This window comes from Vicugna pacos, chromosome 18 (genome assembly GCF_048564905.1).
Source record: "Vicugna pacos chromosome 18, VicPac4, whole genome shotgun sequence".
Taxonomy (NCBI): Eukaryota; Metazoa; Chordata; class Mammalia; order Artiodactyla; family Camelidae; genus Vicugna; species Vicugna pacos.
In genome coordinates, this window is record NC_133004.1 from 41,467,824 (window position 1) to 41,487,766 (window position 19,943).

The following is a 19,943-nucleotide window of genomic DNA, read 5'->3' on the forward strand; positions in this document are numbered from 1 at the left end:
CAGCCACAAAAATGGATATCTCACATCTCAGCAACTATGACTTCTTTCCTCCTTATCCCCTATTTCCAGTCCTTCTGCTCAGAAGGGTCAGGGTGAGTGACAAAGCGTTTTTGACAAAATTTACAGACTTATCACATCCTCCACGTTGGTGTCTGTATTTGTTTTCCAACACAGGCTTCGTGGCTTAAAACATCACACATTTACTGGCTTCAGTTCTGGAGGTCAGAGTCTGAAATAGTTTCCACTCATCTGAAAGCAAGGTGTCTGCAGGGCCACATTCCTTCCAGGGGCGAATCCCTTTTGATGTCTTTACCAGCTTCTAGAACCACATTCCTTGGTTCATGGCTTCTTCCTCATCTTCAAACCCAATATTTTAGTGGCGTCTTTAAATCTCTCCCTCTATTCCCATGATCACATTGCCCTCTCTGGTCAAATGGCTCTCTACCTCCCTCTTGTAAGGACACTTGGGATTACATTTAGTGCCCACTGGGATAATCACCCCATCTGAAGATCCTTAATTTAATCATATCTGCAAAATCGCTTTTACCATATTCACAGGTTTTAAGGATTAGGACCCAGATATCTCAGGGGCCATTTTTATTGTCAGCTGTGGTATGCGTGGACCACTATAGGGGAGCTGGAGAGAAAAGTGTCTTCAATTAAGTGATCCAGAACCATATTATAATCCAACAAGAGAATCTTGGTGGCTGGGCCAGAGTTGAGTTGGAATTCCCTAGGCTCCCTTCTGGCTGGGCTGTACTCAGAGATGACCAGCCAGGTTGGCCTGGAATCGCCATTAGAAGTGTTGTACCAACAAATGGTCAGGGCAGAATCTTTAATTTTCAAAATAAGTCTAGAGCACTCCCCATCCCTTTCTTCTGATCATTAACCGAGAAGTGGCTGACCAAGAGGACACGAACACTTTCAGGGGATGGCCACATTCAGTGATCAGGCTGCCTCACTAAGGTGTGTGGACCAGGAGGAGGCAAGGGAGGCAGAGCTGATTTGAAGGGGGCCGTTCCAGCGCTCGGCACCCAGATGCTGAGGGTGGGAATGTAGAATGTTCATCCAGCACCTTGACGACTGGTCCACTGTTGAGTGGCTTCTGTAATAAAATAAAAGGTGCACTGATGTCAGATTGCAGAGGGTCTGCAAAGCCTGAAACATGACACTGTTTACTTTCGAGGGCCAGGATGATGTGGCCTGGGTCAGCTGACTGGGCTGCAACAGTGATACTGGCACCAACAGAGCCCCTAGCGGGTGTCCGAGGTGCAGTGGAGTCAGTTACCAGGAGCAGGAGGGAGCCTCCGGGCGGGCGATGCAGGCTTGATCAGCAGCTTGGAGCCTGTGAGTTTTATTAGAGACCAGTCCCCCCGTGGGCACCCACATGAATGACCCAACTGTCAGACAGAACCAAGGTGTGTTTTCGTTGTTCACCACCACAACGGCTGTGTCTTTAATTTTCCAAAGTGAACCAAGCAACCAGGCCATTGGCTGGCAGCCCAAGTCGGTAAAATTTAACAAAGCACATGAGGGGGAGTGCTGGTCAGACTCGTGATGAGAATGGCCTTCACTTCTGCTCACTGAGCAGGGCAGTGATGTCCACTTTCGGTTTTACATAGCTGGCCCTGAGGTTGGGCCGCGGCAGCCCCCCAGCGCACCCAGCAGGGTTCAGCTGCACTAAGCCATCAGCGAACCAAGCCCAGTCTCCAGGGAGCCACATCTTCGTTCGGGGTGGTTTCTCCCAGAGCAGAAACGGCTGCTTTTTCATGGAAAGCCCTTCTAGGGCCAGGCTGTGCTTTTAAACATACCATTTCCGCTTGACTAGCAAGGTCTTGTAGGCTCTTCCCATCTTGTTAACTGTCAGGTTTGACTTGATTCACCCCAAAATGAGGCTATCAGGCTGGAGAGTTACCAAGCCTCCTGGGTCTCGAGCTCTTCCGCGGCAGAGGTGCCCTGCAGCTGGGCCAGCAGGTGGCGCTGTTGCACCGAGCCGTGGACGGGTAGCAATGGGGTTTTTAAGTAAAGCTGTGATTTCCCTTTCTTGCTTTGCAGTCTTTAGTGTTCCTGTTGGACCCTCCTGGAGGTGAAAGGAAGGTGGATTGGGGAGTGATCGTCATGTCCCACTGTCATCCTCTACACAGAGCAGTCCCTGAATAGGAAAATCCCCTCTTACACTTAAGGGAGTGGAAAAGTGCAGGATATAAGCCATCAATTCCTGCAGCATATACGGGTGTAGAAGCATTTGTTGAATTCAGACACCTCTTCCCCTACAGGGACAAGGACCAAGAAATCTGATATGTTTGCCAGGGGTTACAATGACCAGCAGCAGGAGACCACGCTAACATTCCAGCCAAGGCTGCAGGAGAGGGAAGCAAGTCTGCAGGACATGGTGAAGGCAGCAGAGGGGAACCTGAACCTTCAGCCTTCTCCTTCCTTGGCCTCTGGCTCCAGGGTCGGCACCTAAGATTCACTACTGCCCTCTGCCTCCTGCTGGCACCTCCTGGCTTCCTGTAAACACCTCAGCCCAGGGGCCCCTTTCTCTCTGCACCCATGCATGTTGCTGTATTTCACCCCGCAGTCCTTGGCACCCCGGCCACCCCTGTGCTCAGCACCCTCTCCTTACTACCAGGAACTACATACTGCAGCTGGGTTGTGAGTCCAGCCCGGTGGATACTCAGGCGACTGGCTTCTGCAGCACTGGCCAAAGGTGACTGTCCACACACGCCTGCCTTGCACTTGAATCACAAAGGATTTGCTCACCTGCTCAATATTGGCAGCAAGATTTCAAAGGCATCCTTTTGTTTGGTACCCCGGAAGTTTGGATACTCCAGGGCTGTGCACTGCTCTACATTTGGGGGTGAGAAACCTGAGTATCTTCTGCCAGGTGGGGAAGGTGACCCAGAAAGACAGTTGTCCAGCCACCGCGGTGTTTTCCAGGAGAGCAGTTTTAAAGGTGAATAAGATAGAAAATAAGGATCTGGGAATGGATCCTCACAGAACTAGCTGTCTCCACACACTCGTTGTGAAGATCTGTGTGTTATCCATCCCCCATCCCCACCCTCCTCCCTAGGGTCCTCAAATCCTTGTCTGAAGACAGCTACAGTCTGACCCGAGAGCCACAGAAGGCCACCAGTACCCTTCCGTCTACTGACTGTTGATAAGGCTTACTATTTTTTAAATGAAATTAATATTTTTACTGCTTCATCAAGGATATTCTTTTTTATTATTATTTATTTTGGGGGGGAGGTAATTAGGTTTACTTATTTATTTTTAGAGGAGGTACTGGGGATTGAATCCAGGACCTTGTACATGCCAAGCATGTGCTCTACCACTTGAGCTGTACCCTCCCTCCTAAGGATATTCTTTTCTAAAAAATAATTTATTTATTTTTGGTTTGGTTTTTTGTCTTGGGGGGGTAATTAGATTTATTTACTTACTTATTTATTTTAATGGAGGTACTGGGGATTGACCCAGGACCTCCTGCATGCTAAGCAGGCATTCTGCCACTGAGCTATACCCTCCCCTCATCAAGGATATTCTTATATGAAACTGGATTTTTTTTAAAAAGAATGTATGACAATAAAGACTATAATAGTTCTGTTTGGTGCCACTGCCTGAATTTGTACTACAGTGTGAGCAGTTTAACCCACCACTGCTTTTGTAGCATCCCTGCAAATGTCAACACAGTGGAAAAGACAAAAAACAAAACAAAACAAAACAAAAACTATCCTGAAACATCCATAATCATACTGAGTGAAGAAAGCAAAACTCAAAAGGCTACAAACAGTAGGTATGATTCCATTTATATAACATTCTCAAAATGACAGAGATGGAGAACAGACTAGAGGTTGCCAGGGGTTAGGAACTGGGTGGGAGGATGTGGAGAGAGATGGGTGTGACTGTAAGAGTGTAGCGAGGGGGATGTTTGTGGTGGTGGAGCAGGTGTGTATCTTGATTATAGAGTTGATATACAAGTCTTCACTTGATAAAATTGCATAGAACTTTAGACACACACTGCATATAAAACTGGCAAAATCTGAGTAAGATTTGTGGATTGTACCAATGTCAATTTCCTGGTTTTGTTATAGTAATTAAGATGTTACCACTGGGGGAAACTGGGTGAAGAGTACACGGGGCCTCTTTGTACTTCTTTTTAAACTTACTGTGAATCTATAATTATTTCAAAATAAAACAATAATAAAAAATCTATCTTATGAAAATAGCTTTGACTGCCCAGACCACCTGGTCTCAAAGACCCACACAGGTCCACAGAATAGACTTTGAAAACTGCTCAAAATTAGATATTTCAAAGATAAAATAATCTTACAAACAATATCATTCCAGCAGATTAGAGATTTTAGATGAAATAGATAAATACACAGGAAAAAATTTACTTACCAAACCTGATTCAAGAAGAAGTAAAAATATGAATAGTCTTACAATCTTCAAAAATTCAATCAGGAATCAAAAAAATCCTCCCAAAAAGAAATTCTAGACCTAGCTGGCTTGAAAGATGAATTCCTGTGGAATTCTGAGAAAAATAGATACAATTTTGTTCTAATCTGGTTGAAAAGTAACAGCCGCATCTTATTTTATGGCCGATTGTTCCATCACTTTTGCATCTGGGCATCTGCTGTTTTTTGAAATATAGTTGATTTACAATGTTTCAGGTGTACAGCAAAGTGATTCAGTTATACACATATATATATATGTTCTTTTTCAGATTATTTTCCATTATAGGTTATTACAAGATATTGAATATAGTTTCCTGTGCTATACAGTAGGTGCTTGTTATCTTTTATATATAGTAGTGTATCTCTTAATCCCCAAATCCAAATTTATCCTTCCTCCCTCTCCCCTTTGGTAATCAGAAGTCTGTTTTCTATGTCTGTGAATCTGTTTCTGTTTTGCAAATAAGTTCGTTTGTATCATTTTTTAGGATTCCACATATAATTGATATCATGTGGTAGTTGTCTTTCTCTTTCTGCTTACTTTATTTAGTATGAGAATCTCTCGGTCCATCCATGTTGATGCAAATGACTTTAATTCATTCTTTTTCATGGCTGAGTTTTATTTATTTGTTTGTTTGTTTGTTTGTTTGTTTGTTTATTTATTTATTTATTTATTTATTTATTTATTTATAAAAGCTATATGGAAGTTTAAATGTTTTCCTCCTCGCCTTGGTAGACTGCCTTGGGCATCTTCTGCATGACTCATGGAACTTCAGAGACCACAGACCCAAGAATAATCATTAATAGCAAGACTTTTGAGAACTTGTTGGGAATTAACCAGACAGCTGGGTTCTGGGGCAAATACAAATGGCAAGCTGCAAATTGACCTCTAGGCCCCAGAGTAACAGAGTTGATTGTATTGAGGATGCTGGGCACCTGAGAGCTGTTTCCTGAGGGCTGCCATTAGGTGAATTTCTAGGAAACACACAACCCCACTTCCAGGAGATTCACTCTGCTTCTATCCTTCCCTCCTCTCCTTGCCACTGCCTTCTTATTCATCTTGTTCTTGTCTTGGAGGAGGAGTGGAAGAATAAGGAAGTGAAAAGAGAGAAAGAAAAAAATTGCCCATTTTTCTTGGGGGGTTGGGGGTTGGAATTGAGTTTATTTAGTGGCTTGGCTATTCCAGCTATTTGCTCAGATTCTCACTGGGTCTAGAAAGACTGGTGTTGGTCACACACTCACACCTCTCAGGCTACCCTCAAGTTTTATTACCTGGAAATTGTTCTTTCATGCCTCAGGGCTTTTGCACTGGCTGCTGCCACTGAGGAGAACTCTCCTTCTTCCCTTCAACAGCCTGAATCACTTCTGGAAAGTCTTCTCACCGCCCTACAGGCCCTGCTCTTTGTCACTTTTCTGAGCACATACCATATTTTACTGACATTGGTTAAATTACTGTCCTTAGACTGAAGTCACCGGAGAGTTAGGTTTGTTGCATCTGCAGACCTGAGTGGCTGTGCTATAAGTATTGGATGCCATAAAAATCGGGATCAAATTTGAGGCAGGGCCATAAGGTGAATCAGGAGATCACAAGATTTCGTTTCGTGTATATTATCTGCGGGATTTGATCCCGACACTTTCAGGATTCCTCCTGTGAGGACATAAAAATGAGTAAATTTCGAAAACCTGGACCCTCATTCCCTCAAGCATCTCAAACATCAAAGGGCTTCGCCTGTTTTCTTCAGATCTGGATCTATAACTTCCCCAAATCTTTTCTGCTTTCATCACTTGTACAGGTTTTGTCCTCACGTGAACTCTCTGATAGGCTAGAATGTTTTCTTCAGATTTTAGTAATTTAAAGGGGGCTTTTTTTTTTTTTTTTTTTTTTACATGAGACAAACACAAAACTTTGCTTGGAAGCATAAACTTGGTCTGTTTGGAAACTTCAAATAAGGGTGAGTTTTTTATATCGAATCCTTCAAGCGTCCTCCTGTTTGCTGCGGGTCAACTTGGGACTCCGGTAGCTCAGACACTGTATGCCCTGCTGGGCCCACGGCTGCCCCGCGGAGAACCACGTGGGAGCTCAGCCTGGACCACCCCCGCCACCCGCGCCAGGACGCCCCCTCCCCGGCCGCCGGCTCCCGAGCATGCGCCCTGAGGACCAGGTGCGCGGCGTCCCACCAGGCCCCGCCAGCAGGGGGCGCGGCGGGCGGGGGCGACAGGCCTAGAGTGTTGCGTCAGCGCTGGGGCCCTGCGCCCAGTCAGCAAACCACCGAGAGGCGAAGACCTCCCATTTTCCTAGAGAGAACAAGTGGACGTGGGGGACTCGGGGGAGCGGTGAGTAGTGAAAAGAACCGACCCGGAAGCGAAACGGAGGGAACTTCCGTTCTTTGTTCTGTCCACCGTGTGTGGGTCTGTGACAGGGACCAACGGGGCCTGGTCGGTGTCCGGCCCCCCAAATCTCCCGTCCCTGCCCCCAGGGTGAGTCCGGCCGCCCCCAGGGCTCGCGGTGGGGCAGGGACAGTGGTCGCCAGGGAAGTGGGGGGGGGTATCCGTGCTGCTGCGGCCCGCGGGGTCCCCAGGCCCTCCGGGAGCGGGCTCCCGGGAGGCGCGAGTCCCGACTCCGCTTCCCCAGGGACCCCGCCCCCTGCAGGCCCCGCGTGCGAGGAGGAAGGAGGGGCTGAGGTTCTGATTCTGTGACTTCCACAGCGCCCAGCTCGAGCACTTCAAAGTTCCAGTCTGGCTGGAGAGGTGCCCCTCTTTTTACAACAGCTGATGACAGCGACCCTAACTTGGTCGTTATTCGGCAGGAGGGAGGGTCTGTTTTTACTTAGCTGGGTCCGAGGATCAGAGAATGAGGAGTGTTACAAAGCGTGCGCAGTTAAAACTATTCACACATAACGGAATCATCCCCCTGGCGCCCAGTAAATCGAGTCTTTTTCGGGGAGTGGTACAACTGTGTCCCATTTCCAGACGTATTAAATCCCTAATTTGATCCCCTTTTGAAGTGGGATTGAACACAAGCCGGTGTTTCCGTTCTGAAGGGCGTATGTGAACTCCAGCAGAGGATAAGCAGGCTGATGAGCCTGAAATCTGTGCGATATTTAGAGGAACTAAAGGTATTCATCCCCACGAAGAGAAGCTTGTGGAGAGTGGACATCATTGGGTTTCAAGTGTTTGGTGGAGAGTTGCCTGGAAACAGAAGATATCATAGAAACTCCGTTGGTCACTAGGCCTCTGAGAGGTGAAGGTCGGAGGGAGAAGATTCTCAGCGTAACTCCCAAGACCTCTCTAATGGCTAAGCTGTGCGGCAGTGGAACAGACTCCCTGTCTAGCAAGTTAGTGGGCAGTTCCTAACGAGGAACTTGAGATGTTTCTTGCACTGGGTGGGAGGTTGACCTGGAGAACCTTGACTTCCATTTCAGCTCTCGGAGGGCGCAGCACAGATACCAGTTATGGTCTTAATCAGTATTTATCAGCATATGTCCTCTCTTCCTGTTTTTCCCCCCTCATCACTAAGTATCTAGATTCCAAGTGAAGTTCACATGAACCTTTAAAATTCCTTTTTCTTTGTTTTTCCTTAGTCATACAGCATTGGCATCAACTCAAGTCAGAACTCCCAGGAACTTGAACAGACGCTGCCAAATTCCCAGTAATTGCTACTCTGGCCTTTTCGAGACTAACTCCAAAGAAGGAAGGAAAGAATCCGGCGGGTAAAGCTTTCCTCGACTTGTTCTCTCTGCCAGGTCCTCTTTCTCAGTCCCCAAGAGCACTGCAGGGGAGTGGGGTTGGCAGTGGAGCAGGGGAAGGGCCCTGCCTGGACCTGAAGCAGGGGGGGCACAAAGGAGGTTTTTCTTTCCATGAGAAACATTGTTTCCTGATCTAGACACTGGGGACTTGTTCTCAACAATATGCCTTTGAGTTCCAGCTTTGCTTAACCCAGTTGTGAGGAGGGAGCGTTGCTTTTTTCTCTGGAATCAGCGCTTCTGACTCTCCTTTCTAAGGAGAGTTTGGACTGAGAGCTGATTTCGTGGGGGTGTCTGCTTGTAAGCAGCCCTGGAGATTGCAAAGGTGGTTGACAGGAAGAAGAGGATGGCTGGCTCTGAGAAAGAGTCGAAGGGCCCCAACCAGGAGAGTGATGGTGGCAAGAGGGTGTGCCTCCTGGATCTTCAGTGGGCCTGGCTCATACCTGATTCATTGCTTTTCACTGTGTAATGGTCCTGGTGTGGTGATGGGCAGTCTACACGCCCCTGCTGCCCAAAGACTGGCACTGTCTGAACTCTGAGTGACCCTCAAGGCCCCCACCCCATTTTATGCCTTATGCGATTGCAACAGTCTGTAATGATGAAACAAATGCCTTTTGCATTCTGGATTTTTTTCACTCCTTTCAATAGTGCCTTGCAATGTAACTGGCACGTAACAAATGTTTGTTCTATGAGCAAATGAATAAAGAGAGGGGAGGTGGCCAAAATCCAGGGTTTTCCCCTCTGTTCCTGCCTAAGCGTGAGGAGGCTCTGGCAGCTGCCTCCCCTGTACTTCATCTGTGGATTCTCGCCACAACGTTCAGTTGTGGAGTAGAAACTTATAAGATCCAAACCTTAGTCTGGGTGCTAATGTTACATCTTATTCACTGGCGCCACAGAGAACAGACCTCTTTTGATTGTCGTAGCCACTGGGGAGTGGGGACCTTAGCAAGAATAAAAATGTAGTAAATAATTTTATATTTGTTTAAAAAGTATTAGTTCTTGCTTTAAGGACTTACATCCAAGGAAATCTATTATGAGAGATGGGAGAGAAAATCTTTAATGAGAGAAGCCTCGCTGCTGCCTTCTCAGGGAGAGGACACACCACAGCTGGGGCCAGGGTCTCAGAGCCTGGTGAATACACACACCCACACTCTGTAACGAGACCGCACGAGGACCGCACGGGCGCAGGTTCCTCAGTAACAGCCCGCTTTCGACTGAGGCTGGAAGCAGAAGCTGTCTTAGAAAGAAGGGGGAGGAAGAATTTATCTCAGTCTAGCAGATCTGAGCTGTTTGCCCTAGTTCTGTGAGACAGGTATTGTTTCCCCCAGGTTTTTAAAATGAGACAGAGAACTTAGGGAAACTTTCTCTGATCTCTGTTATTTGGGTGCTATTTCACGGCCCCTCTTCCTCTGAGGATAGTGCCTACAGGTACTGTAACAGCTAGAAACCGACCAAAGTAAGTTGGGTTTTTTTCCCCTTGTACTAATTCTAACGTTTCTGAAGGGCTTTTCTTGATCTGTATACATTAGCTTTATCCATTATTCCCAGGGTTCCTAAAAGTTAACATGATACTTAAACATTTTGCAATCTATGTGTAATACTCTTTTTTCGCTTTACTCTGATATTTCTAATTTCAGTAGTCACTTAGTATTTCATTCTGTTAATGGCATCGTTTGGCACCCATGTTCTCCATTTTTTGTTGTTAGAAATAGCGCTCGGTGTGAGGAGGGCGCCTAAGGTGGGATGTTGTCCAGGAACTTGGGCCCTTTTTTGTGATCCTCGTGTGATCTCATCACAGGGACCAGGTGCATTTATTCACCAGGATCTAAAAGACCGATCACTGTTGCTGCATTTCCTCTTGCTATTCTGGTAGTAACTGAAATGCTAGTTCCCCTCTTTCTGTATTCAGTAGAGTTTTTTAAAATTGTCTTTGCACCCTGACCTTTTGCTTCTGCAGTGCTTCCTCATTGTCACTCAAACCCTGCTTCCTGCTGACTTTGCAAACAGGAGACCAGAGATACGAGCTTCTAGCCCTACCCATGGAAACGCAGGCTGACCGTGCATCTCAGGAACCTCAGGCCCTGCTTGAGAGTGGTAAGGGATAGGGCTCACGCATCCTCTCATTCAGCCATTCAGCAATCAGCCGTTGAAGTCCCTCGCTCACCAGGTACTAGGCTAACTGCCGGAGGCCAGTTAGGACATAGGCCCTGTCCTTCAGCTGCTCCCAGCCTCGTGGGGAGCGCTGGCTGAAGCCATTGCGTAAATACAGCCTGCTGGGCTTTACGGCTGGGGCGTTTGTAAGGGCTGTGGGCTCCTCGTGCAGGATTAAGGAAACGGTGACGATCACCACGTTCCACTTCCCAGGTACTTTGTCGCAGCGGTGGCGTCGCCCTGGTTTGTGCTCTCGGGGAGCATGTGCTTTAGGGGAGCCCTCGGGAATTGTTCTGTAGGTCACAGGCGAAAGGACAGGAGGGCTGGGAAGCCATAAAAAGCACTTGCGTTCTGCTTTTGGAGACCGTGCCCCTGACTTTGAGCCGGTTTTGGTCCTAAGGATTGTTACTCCCATACTTCTCAGGAAAAAGCATTTGATGACATTTTTGTCCGTGTGATTGTACAGAATCTAGTTTCTCTAGGGGTTTAGAGTCTCTAAGGGACAAAGAGGGTAACTTTAGAATTACAGGAAAGGACATATGATCCAGCACAGACACGGGACGTTTGTAGTGTGGAGGTTTGATCTAGGGGTAGAGAGAAAGGAGAGGTGTGGACACAATGCCTTCAGTCACAGTCAGGGTGAAGCTCCTGGTTTTCCTCTAGTCTAGAAGTTTGTGCAAGAGTTTGAGTTGAGATTGGAGAGTGATGGAAGCAACATGGACAGGAGAGCCCGTGTTTCTGGCCAGGCCCAGGAGAATGGATGAGACTATACCAGTCGCTGACAGTTGTTCTGGGCAAATGTCATCGAGAGGAGAGTGACTGGAGAGCCTGGATGAACGGGGCTTGGACATCTCTCCCTAGCAGGAAGGCCCACCCTGAAGGTCCCTGCTGGAAGCACCTTCTTAGCGTCAGAGGGTGCGGACTTAGACAGTCAGAGGGAGGGGTCCTGGGTTGTTCGGTACCCCAGGAGCTCTCTGTGGGTCACGGGGCCAGAGTGCATATTGACTTACAGACCCTTTCATCGTCCTCAGCTCTTCCTTCCTCCAAAGTTCCTGCATTTTCCGACAAGGACAGTCTGGGGGATGAGATGTTGGCAGCTGCACTGCTGAAGGCCAAGGCCCAGGTGAGCTGTACTTTTCTTTATCCTTCTTCTCTCCTACCTGTCCGGTGGAAAGTTTTGTGTAGCAGCATCCCATCCAGTGCCCTAAACCGTCCGTCAGGGCCGTGGTCCTTTCCTGTTGAATAACGAACCTTTCTGTCTCAGTCTCTCTTCTCTCTTCCTCCACCGTAACCTCCTTTCCCCACTTCCCAAATATGCAGTATTCAGCTCCATCCCGAATCAGGTTTTGGCTCTGCCAGTCCCATCACACACCCTGGAATTGCATGCGAGAACGTGTCATTTCAGGAGTTGGTGACCTTTGAGGACGTGGCCGTGTACTTCATTCGGAAGGAGTGGAAGCGTCTGGAGCCTGCTCAGAGGGACCTCTACAGGGATGTGATGCTGGAGAACTACGGGAACGTGTTCTCGCTGGGTAAGGAGGGGTGCTGTCTCAGTACAGCTCCCTGGGTATTTCTGTGCTTCCTTGCTTGCTGGGAACAGTTGAGTCACTGAAAATCATTAGCTAAGGATTGACTTAATCTCAGACAGTGATAGTAACTCTCATTTGTACAGTAATTTGCAGTTCATAACTAGCGTTCATAGATCTGCTCTCACTTAACCCTCGCAGTAACGCAGCAGTTGAGGTGGCTGGAAGTACCCTCATTTTATAGGTGATGAAAGAGAGGTCAGGCGTCTTCAGTGCTTCGCCGAGGGTCACGTTGCTAGTGACTGGCAGAACTCGAGCCCTGGTCTTTTAACTAAATCTGGTACTTTCTCCCATGTGATTCTTAGGACTTAACATTAACATATAATCCAGAGACTTTTCCAGAAGATTAGCATATGGGGCTCCCTAAACGTGAGGTACTGCTCTGTGCCCAGGTGAACATTCTGGAAGTTCGTCTCCTCCTCTGTTGCACTACCTCTAGGGACCTGTTGCTCTGTGGATGGACGTGGCGTAACTGCTCCTCTTGTAGAAATTTCAGCTTGTTTAGAGAGCAGTTAGTTGCTTAACCTTTGGTGTGTGGGCTGTTAATTCCTCGTCTTTCACCCACTCTCGGCGAGAACACTTCCCGAGCAACGCCGGGGGTCTCCCTGAATCCCGTCTGAGACCTCCCTGTACATTTCCTCTCCGTCGCCTGCAGATCCTGGGTCTCGAATTGAGCCGTGGGCCCATTTGGTATGAAGGATGAACCTTTTCCCGAGTCTTTCCCCATGAGCAGGATTCCCCTTTCTGAATTTTGACATGATCTCTGGGCTGGAGTGAGAGGAAGAGCCGAGGGTCCTGGGTCTGAAGGGGACTGAGAACAGAGATGTCCTGAGAGGTACCTGTTCAGGTGAGGGAGAAACAGCTCTTTCTGTCCCTAACACTCATTGCCCTGTCTTTACTTTTTAAACTATTGACAAACTAAAAATGCTAACACCCAGATCCTCTGTACTGGTTCTCTCTGCCTGAAGCTCCCTTTGGAAACCCCAGCGCAGTGAAGATAGCGAAGTTGAACGTGGAAGTTGTTGGTGTGTCCTCGCTAAGCACCTTAGCGTAGCCTCCCTGGCCTGGGGCCCAGGCGTGCACTGGTCTCTGTCTCTTGCCTGTTTCCGGGGATTTGGCGTACGTGTTGCGGCTGCAGACATGGTGGTTCTTTCCACCTGGGGCTGTAGGGCTTCATCCTTCCTGCCCTGCTTCCCACCCCCTTCCCGCTTTTCTCAGCCCCCGGCTACATTTTGCTTCTTGTACCTGCATCTTTCTCTGACTGTTCAGTAGTCACCGTCTCTGACCTCTGAGGACTGCATCACTCCATTACACAGCATGTCCTGCCTCTTCTGTTTTTGATTCCCTGCCTCTGCCTGATCTGTCCTTCTCTCCTTAAAAATGCAATTTTCTCTACACTTCCAGCTCTTTTCTCAATTTTTCCTTCCCACCTTTCACCTTCCCTGTTTCCTTGGCCAGGTTCTTACTCTGCGTAGCTGCGTGCAGCCTGGACAGGCCTCTTGGCACGCAGATAAGAGGCGTGTGCTTTTAGCCTGTAAACATTATGTGATTATACTGTGTCTGGTTTTGGTTCTGTCTTCCACAGGGAACAAGTGACATTTGTGTTTTGTATTGTGCCAGATGGTGAGACCAGAACTGAGCATGATCAACACATTCCTGAAGGTACAGGGTCACACGGGGTGCTATTGGGAAGATTCCAAAAGGATATTTCTCAGGGTCTTAAGTTTGAAGAAGCCTATGAACAAGAAGTCGGTCTGAAGAGGCAGCTGGGGAACTCCTCTGGAGAGAGACTGAAGAGGAAGATACAGGATTTGGGTCAAGTGACAGCTGAGGAAAAACGAACCCCCACGGGAGAGAGAAGTGAGAAATACCGTGATCTGGGGAACAGCTTCACTGTGAGTCCCAGCCTTCTGTCCCATCAGAGACTTCCTGTGGGTGACAGACCCCATAAGTGTGATGAATGTAGCAAGAGCTTTAATCGAACTTCAGACCTTATTCAGCATCAGAGGATCCACACCGGGGAGAAGCCCTATGAATGTAGTGAGTGCGGGAAGGCCTTCAGCCAGAGCTCACATCTTATCCAGCATCAGAGGATCCACACGGGGGAGAAGCCCTACGAATGCAGTGACTGTGGGAAGACCTTCAGCTGCAGCTCTGCTCTCATTCTCCATCGGCGGATCCACACCGGGGAGAAGCCCTATGAATGTAACGAGTGTGGGAAAACCTTCAGCTGGAGCTCCACCCTTACTCATCACCAGAGAATCCACACTGGAGAGAAGCCGTACGCTTGTAATGAATGTGGCAAGGCCTTCAGCAGGAGCTCCACCCTTATTCATCACCAGAGAATCCACACTGGAGAGAAGCCCTATGAATGTAACGAGTGTGGGAAGGCCTTCAGCCAGAGCTCACACCTCTATCAGCACCAGAGGATCCACACTGGAGAGAAGCCCTATGAATGTATGGAATGTGGAGGGAAGTTTACTTACAGCTCAGGCCTTATTCAGCATCAAAGAATCCACACAGGGGAGAACCCCTATGAATGTAGTGAGTGTGGGAAAGCCTTTAGGTACAGCTCAGCTCTTGTTCGCCATCAGAGAATTCACACTGGGGAGAAGCCTTTGAATGTAATGGGAATGAGCAAAAGTTCTCTCCGGGTCACTGCTGCGTTAAATATCAGGGAGTCGACGTGAAAGAGAGCCGCTCACCTGTTCTCCTCACTTCCTCTGAGTCTCAAGAGCGTCTGCCTTACTCTACAAGTACGAACAACTTAGGATGTGTCCCTTCACTTTAGAGAATGGGGCAGACTGGGCAGGCCATCCTGGCACAGTGGTTAACAACCGAGTCAGTGTCCCCAGGAATGACCTCAGCCCTGAAAGATTAGGCCACTAGTAGAGGGAAGCTCTGGGACCAGTCTTCTTCCGTTTTGGAAGGCAGTTTGCACTAGACCATGTTTCTCACACCAGAGGAGCCTTTCTTTCCAAGGTGGGGTTGGAAGCACGTAGGAATAAAATTCCAAGGAGTCCTCTAGTTGGGAGTCAGTATAGTCAGCAGAGAAGAACGTGGAAAGAATGTTCTGGGTCGTGTTACTGGCTAGCAGGGGAGATGGAGGCTGTATTTCAAAGCCACTGCTTCTAATCCAGCTTTCAGTTCTGATGAAGAATGTGCTGTTTTGTTCTATGACTTCGTTCATTAGGGAAACGGGGTGCTGAGGGATGTTACTTTGTCGGGCGGGGGAAGGACCCTAAGGTTTTCTGCAGTGACTGTATCCTTTAGGGCTCCTGGAGCAGCATAAGCCAGTTTCCAGGAGCAGCCTGGCAGTTTTGTGGGAGAACTCGCTCTTCCCTGCTGTGATAGGACTAACTGGGAATCCAGCTAATCACTGGGTCTAACATGAGGGAAAGGAGCAAAAGCTTTTAGCATCAACCTGTTCCTTTCCTCCTCTCTCCTGCCACTTCTGTGACAGAAAGTGATTTAATCTAAACCCCTAGTTACTAAGGATGCTTTTAAGGAGCTCGCTTAGCCAGCTTCCTGTGCCCTCTGTCACCTATAACCTGTGACCTCTGGCCCTGGCAGCTGGACCCCTCCTGATGCCACCTCTGACTTCGGCAGCCAAGAATGAATGCAAAGCACAGAGACCAGAGGAGGACAACTCGGCCTGAGCCTGGCCACGGGGCCTCTCGCCGGGTTAGAGGAGCTCCCGGGGCTTCCCAACTGAAGGGATGACCTGCGGTTACACTTGCCCATCGTGCTCCTCCTGTAGCATACATGAAGTGCACTATTAAACAGAATAGTTTTCAGAAGGACAGATTGAGTGTGTTTTTGGGCAGGGGCCAAATTTATTTCAGTTTAAACAAGAAACATTAGTGACTGTAAATGGAATCTTTAAGAAATTAAAGCTTTGTACAGACAACCATTTCCCCTTTAGGCTCAAACATGTGACCTCCCTCCCTCAAGACTCCATCATTTCCTCTGCGTTGCCTCTGACTCTCAGGCATTTACCAGTCGCTCCCCTATCCATTAGGGTCTTATTGATGCGTATTGTTTTGTGTGATACGATACTTAACACCAGCTGCCAAAACTAGGAAGGTGTTGCTAAGTATGGGGTCCTTGATAAGAGTGTACTTGGGTGTCAGGTACCGATGGGCCTGTTGAGATGTCTTGGTTTGGCTGTGGGGAGGTTACGGTCATGGAGAAGGCGGAGATGAAAGAGATGAGGACGTGTCTGGAACTCTGGCCTCTGAAAATTTTTGGATCGTGTATTTTGACCACGTAAAGTTTTTAATTTCATAAAACTAATGAAACTTGCCCATCTGGCTCTTCTTTGACACCCACCGCAGACTTACAGGTCGACCCTCTGCAAGTGTAGACCAAGAGCTATCACCCATGGTAGGGTCTTGTTGGTAGTGCGGGTGTCTGCCCCAGTTCAGACCTGTAAAGTGATTTCTGAGGGTAGAGCCTAAATGTTCATATTGAGAAGGAAGAAACAGTAATGAAACAACATTTCTAGGAGGGGATAAACAAGCTAGGTCTCACAAGACAGATTCTGTGTGGTAACGGAGAGGAGGTTCCAGGCAGAGAGTTTGGGGTGGGCCAGAGCATGGCTACTCATGTGGAGGTTCCATCATGAACTCTGGGAAAGACCCCTGAACAGGCAGACTGCGAGCGATGGGCTGTCAGTGCGCATGAAGCCTCAGCCCCCTCTCTGCTGGGTGCTGGCTCCGCACCTGGAAAAGGCTTCATGACTCACTCTTGAGAGCGTCGCAAACAAACCTGAGACCGATCAGGCCATTGCATGGAAAATTGTTTTCCAGGTGTCTTTGAAAGAACTTTGGAACGTTTGGTTCACCTGACTCTCCTGATTACTCGTTCCTGTTTCTCATAGTGATCCCTCTCCTCAGTGCCCACCTGAGCATTCCTTAATGTCCAGTCATGGTATTGGTGGTTTCTATGCCAAGGGTTATTCTTTGAACCCATTTACTCCCATGGCCTGAACTATTAACCTCTATTTAAATACGTTTTAAATCTACACAATGTGGTACTGACCTCTTCCAAGCTCTGGCCTCAGGTCTCTAGCAGACTGCAGGGCATTGACACTTGGGCCTCTACAAGTTTCAAATTATTTCTTTCAAACCAGATACATTTCTTCCCCCATAAGTACCCCTTCTCAAAATCTCTGTAAACCTCTCAGGGTCAAAACTTTCAAATTTGTTGATTCTCATCCTTCTGCACTGAACCAGGGTCAAGTCCTGGGCACGTTTCCTGAGCAGGGGGTGGAAAGATGGATTGCTGCGGGGGTAGGGTGTTGTGGTTGAGGTCGTGGAGGCGGTGGGGTTTCCAAGTGAAGGTAATAATAGCTGGCACGTGGCCTAAGAGGGCCTTCCTGGCCCTTTCCCAAGTAGTTTTCATATATGAAATCACTTAATCTTTACAACAACCTGTGTGTGAGGCAGGCGTTAGTGATAACCGCGTCTTACAGATGAGAAACGGCTGAACTTGCCCCGTGATCAGCGCACGGAAGGCCTCACCTGGGTTGCTCTGCTTGCTGGGAGGCCGGACCACATGGCCTCCGTGCCTCCGATGTGAGGGGAGCAGGCACGTGTGAAGAGTAAACCTCATCCAGGCAACTGCCTCGTCCTGTCAGGATTCTCCAGTCTCCTTCCTAGTTCCTCAAACTTCCTTTGCTGCAAGTCCTAGAGTTCGAGTCCTCATGACTTCTCCCTGGATGACACAGTCTCCTAATGCATTAGTATCTTTATTTTTTCTCAAGCTTACCTCTCCAAAGCACTACACCCATCTTGTCACTCTTTTATCAAAAAATTTCAGTGGCTTCGCCCTTAAAGGATAAAATTCAAACTCCTTAGCCGTGGAGTCAAGGCTTTCCTTGAGCTGGTCTCTACATAACTGTATTGCCTTCTCTTTGAGCTCCTCCTCACATTGGAAAACCAGATGTTGAAAACCCGGGGATGGAGAGTCGTTAGGGCGGTAAAAACAGATCTTATTCACAGCTGTTGTAACTGGGCTCGGTTCTGAGCACAGCGCAGTCTGTGGGGGTGCACAGTAAGGAGCAGGCTGGGTGTCAGTGGGTGGAAACTCTCAGGGGAAGCATCAGGGGTAAGGAGTCTTGCTGAAGACAGGCTGGGGTGATCAGACATCACCCTGGGGCGACGCAGCAGGATGAAGTATCTGATGAGATACTGAGGCGGGTCAGATGTGAAGGGCGGGGGACTCTTACCAGACTGATTTAGCACGGCTCTCGCTAAAACTAGAATTTACAGGGAAGCACACATGTGGGTCTAAGAAAAGGTTTGGGAGCGTGAGGAAGGTCTGTTAAAGCAAAGAAATCTTTGTCACATCAAATAGCACGGTAGTAACAAGGCCCCAAACACCCACCTCCGTGCCCTGTGAGTTTGTTCACTCACAGTGTCCCCATGTCCTGCTCCAGCTCCTTACCTCCCATCAGTGAAAATCGGAGTCCAGGAGGGCCTTGGAAGCCACCTTCAGCCTCCCGCTCCGTGCAGACGCTTCCAGCAGCATCCGCGGCGGACGGCTCTCCAGTCTCCGGCGGCGCCTTCAGGGAGAGGAGGCTCGTTGATTGTGGCACCGGGCAGAGGCAGGTGACTCCACTGATGAACGTTCCGATGGCTGGGAATTAAGGAGGGCTGAAATCTGCCTCCTTGTAAGCTTCTGCCTTCCACCGTTAGCTTTGCCTTCTCACCTGTGAAATGATTTCCAAGGACATTAGCAGTCCCAGCAAAGGCAATTTGATCCCTGGTGCCTCCAGCCCATCCCGAGTCATGCCTGTTCTTTGAGATACAACTCAGATAATTCTGAGAGAGGGTATGTTCCAAGTTTCCAAGTAAAGGGAAAGCTTGATTTTACCTGAACATTTCAGCCGACAGAAATGTGAACCATGGAGTGGTGGTGGGGAACGTCTTAACAAATTGTTCCTTTTTAATTAAAAGATTGCTTTTTAAAAGCTCCCCAAAGATATTTTTCCCCCATAAGTTGTTTTATATAGAGTTTAAGTTTTTTCCCCCACTTCAGAAAATAAAAGAAAGCCCAGTCAGGTGCATTATTTTAAATATAGCAATAATGAAGAACTGAAGTTTTTTTAATGAATCAAAATTCCCACGGACTATTTTCTACCTACGTGGATAAATGCGGCCACCAGAGGGGCTTCTCCACGAACGACAAAGGATTCTTAGCATCTTCCTCCACAAGCAGTGTCCCTTGAGTTATCCCTGCTTTGGTTGCTGACATCATCAGCTTCCCAGTCAGCCACGCCAGAAAGCCGGGCCTGGTTCTGGATGCATGGATTCTCCCATCTCCTCTCCCCTCCAGTCTGTATCTCCCACCCATCCGGTCTCGCTCACTCCTGTGACTCCTGCCTTGGCCCAGGCCGTCCCTGACTCGTTCCTCGTCCCCTCCCACGTGGGTTACGCTGGAGCGATGCAAAGCTGGGGTGACAGCAGCGCGAAGACAGTGGAGTCTGTCTCTGCACGTGCTAACGCCCTCCCTTCCTCTCCCACCTAACAGACTCCTACTCATCTGTCAAAACCTCCTCCTAAGCTTCACCTTTCCGGGCATGGTGGATGCCACCCTCCACCCCTACCAGGTCCATCATTTCCTCGAGCTGCATCTTGTACACACGTTTATTACTGGGCTTGTCTCCCCATGTCCATCTTTTACTTATCACTTGTTCATACCTCTGACTCCCTCCCTCTGGTGGGGGTTTTCCTACATTTTCACTTTTCTACCAAAAGTAAGTATGGCATTCATAATCAGAAAAAAAATATTTTAAAAAAGAGGAGATAAAAGTAGTAAGAAGTAACATCCACGGAGCCGTCACTGTGTGTCAGGCATTGTTCTAAGCGCTTTATATGTTAACTCCTTTCATCCATCACGATTCTGTGAGGTAGGTACTATTATTGCCCCCATTTTTATTCCCCTTGCTTCAGGAATGAAGGAAGGAAGGAGAGGAGGGAGGGAAGTTCTCCAGGCACAGTAAC

The 19,943-nt window shown here is 48.3% G+C and overlaps 1 protein-coding gene and 1 long non-coding RNA gene across 6 annotated transcripts; one reads left to right on the plus strand and one right to left on the minus strand.

Moving 5' to 3' along the window:
* Window positions 1-313: 313 nt before the first annotated feature.
* On the minus strand, window positions 314-2,684 carry LOC140687156 (uncharacterized). The gene is made up of 3 exons (XR_012061303.1): window positions 2,644-2,684; window positions 1,812-2,080; window positions 314-1,105 (listed from the first exon to the last, which is right to left on the minus strand). It is a non-coding gene; the product is annotated as an uncharacterized lncRNA (long non-coding RNA).
* Window positions 2,685-6,654: 3,970 nt separating this feature from the next.
* ZNF3 (zinc finger protein 3) lies at window positions 6,655-16,237 on the plus strand. Of its 5 annotated transcripts, XR_004189347.2 has the most exons (7): window positions 6,824-6,932; window positions 8,036-8,164; window positions 10,155-10,291; window positions 11,380-11,471; window positions 11,754-11,880; window positions 13,555-14,690; window positions 15,508-16,237. XR_004189347.2 is itself a non-coding variant. In XM_072943278.1 (6 exons), the coding sequence occupies exons 3-6, from the start codon at window positions 10,237-10,239 to the stop codon at window positions 14,622-14,624; spliced, it is 1,344 nt and encodes a 447-aa protein (XP_072799379.1). In that variant the 5' UTR covers window positions 6,655-6,788; window positions 8,036-8,164; window positions 10,155-10,236; the 3' UTR covers window positions 14,625-16,237. The 5 variants fall into 5 exon arrangements, 4 of the variants coding, with proteins under 4 accessions (XP_072799379.1, XP_031532643.2, XP_015107600.2 ...); XM_072943278.1 differs by lacking the exon at window positions 6,824-6,932 and adding an exon at window positions 6,655-6,788 and having other exon boundaries at window positions 13,555-16,237; XM_031676783.2 differs by having other exon boundaries at window positions 6,818-6,932; window positions 10,205-10,291; window positions 13,555-16,237.
* The last annotated feature ends 3,706 nt before the right edge of the window (window positions 16,238-19,943 follow it).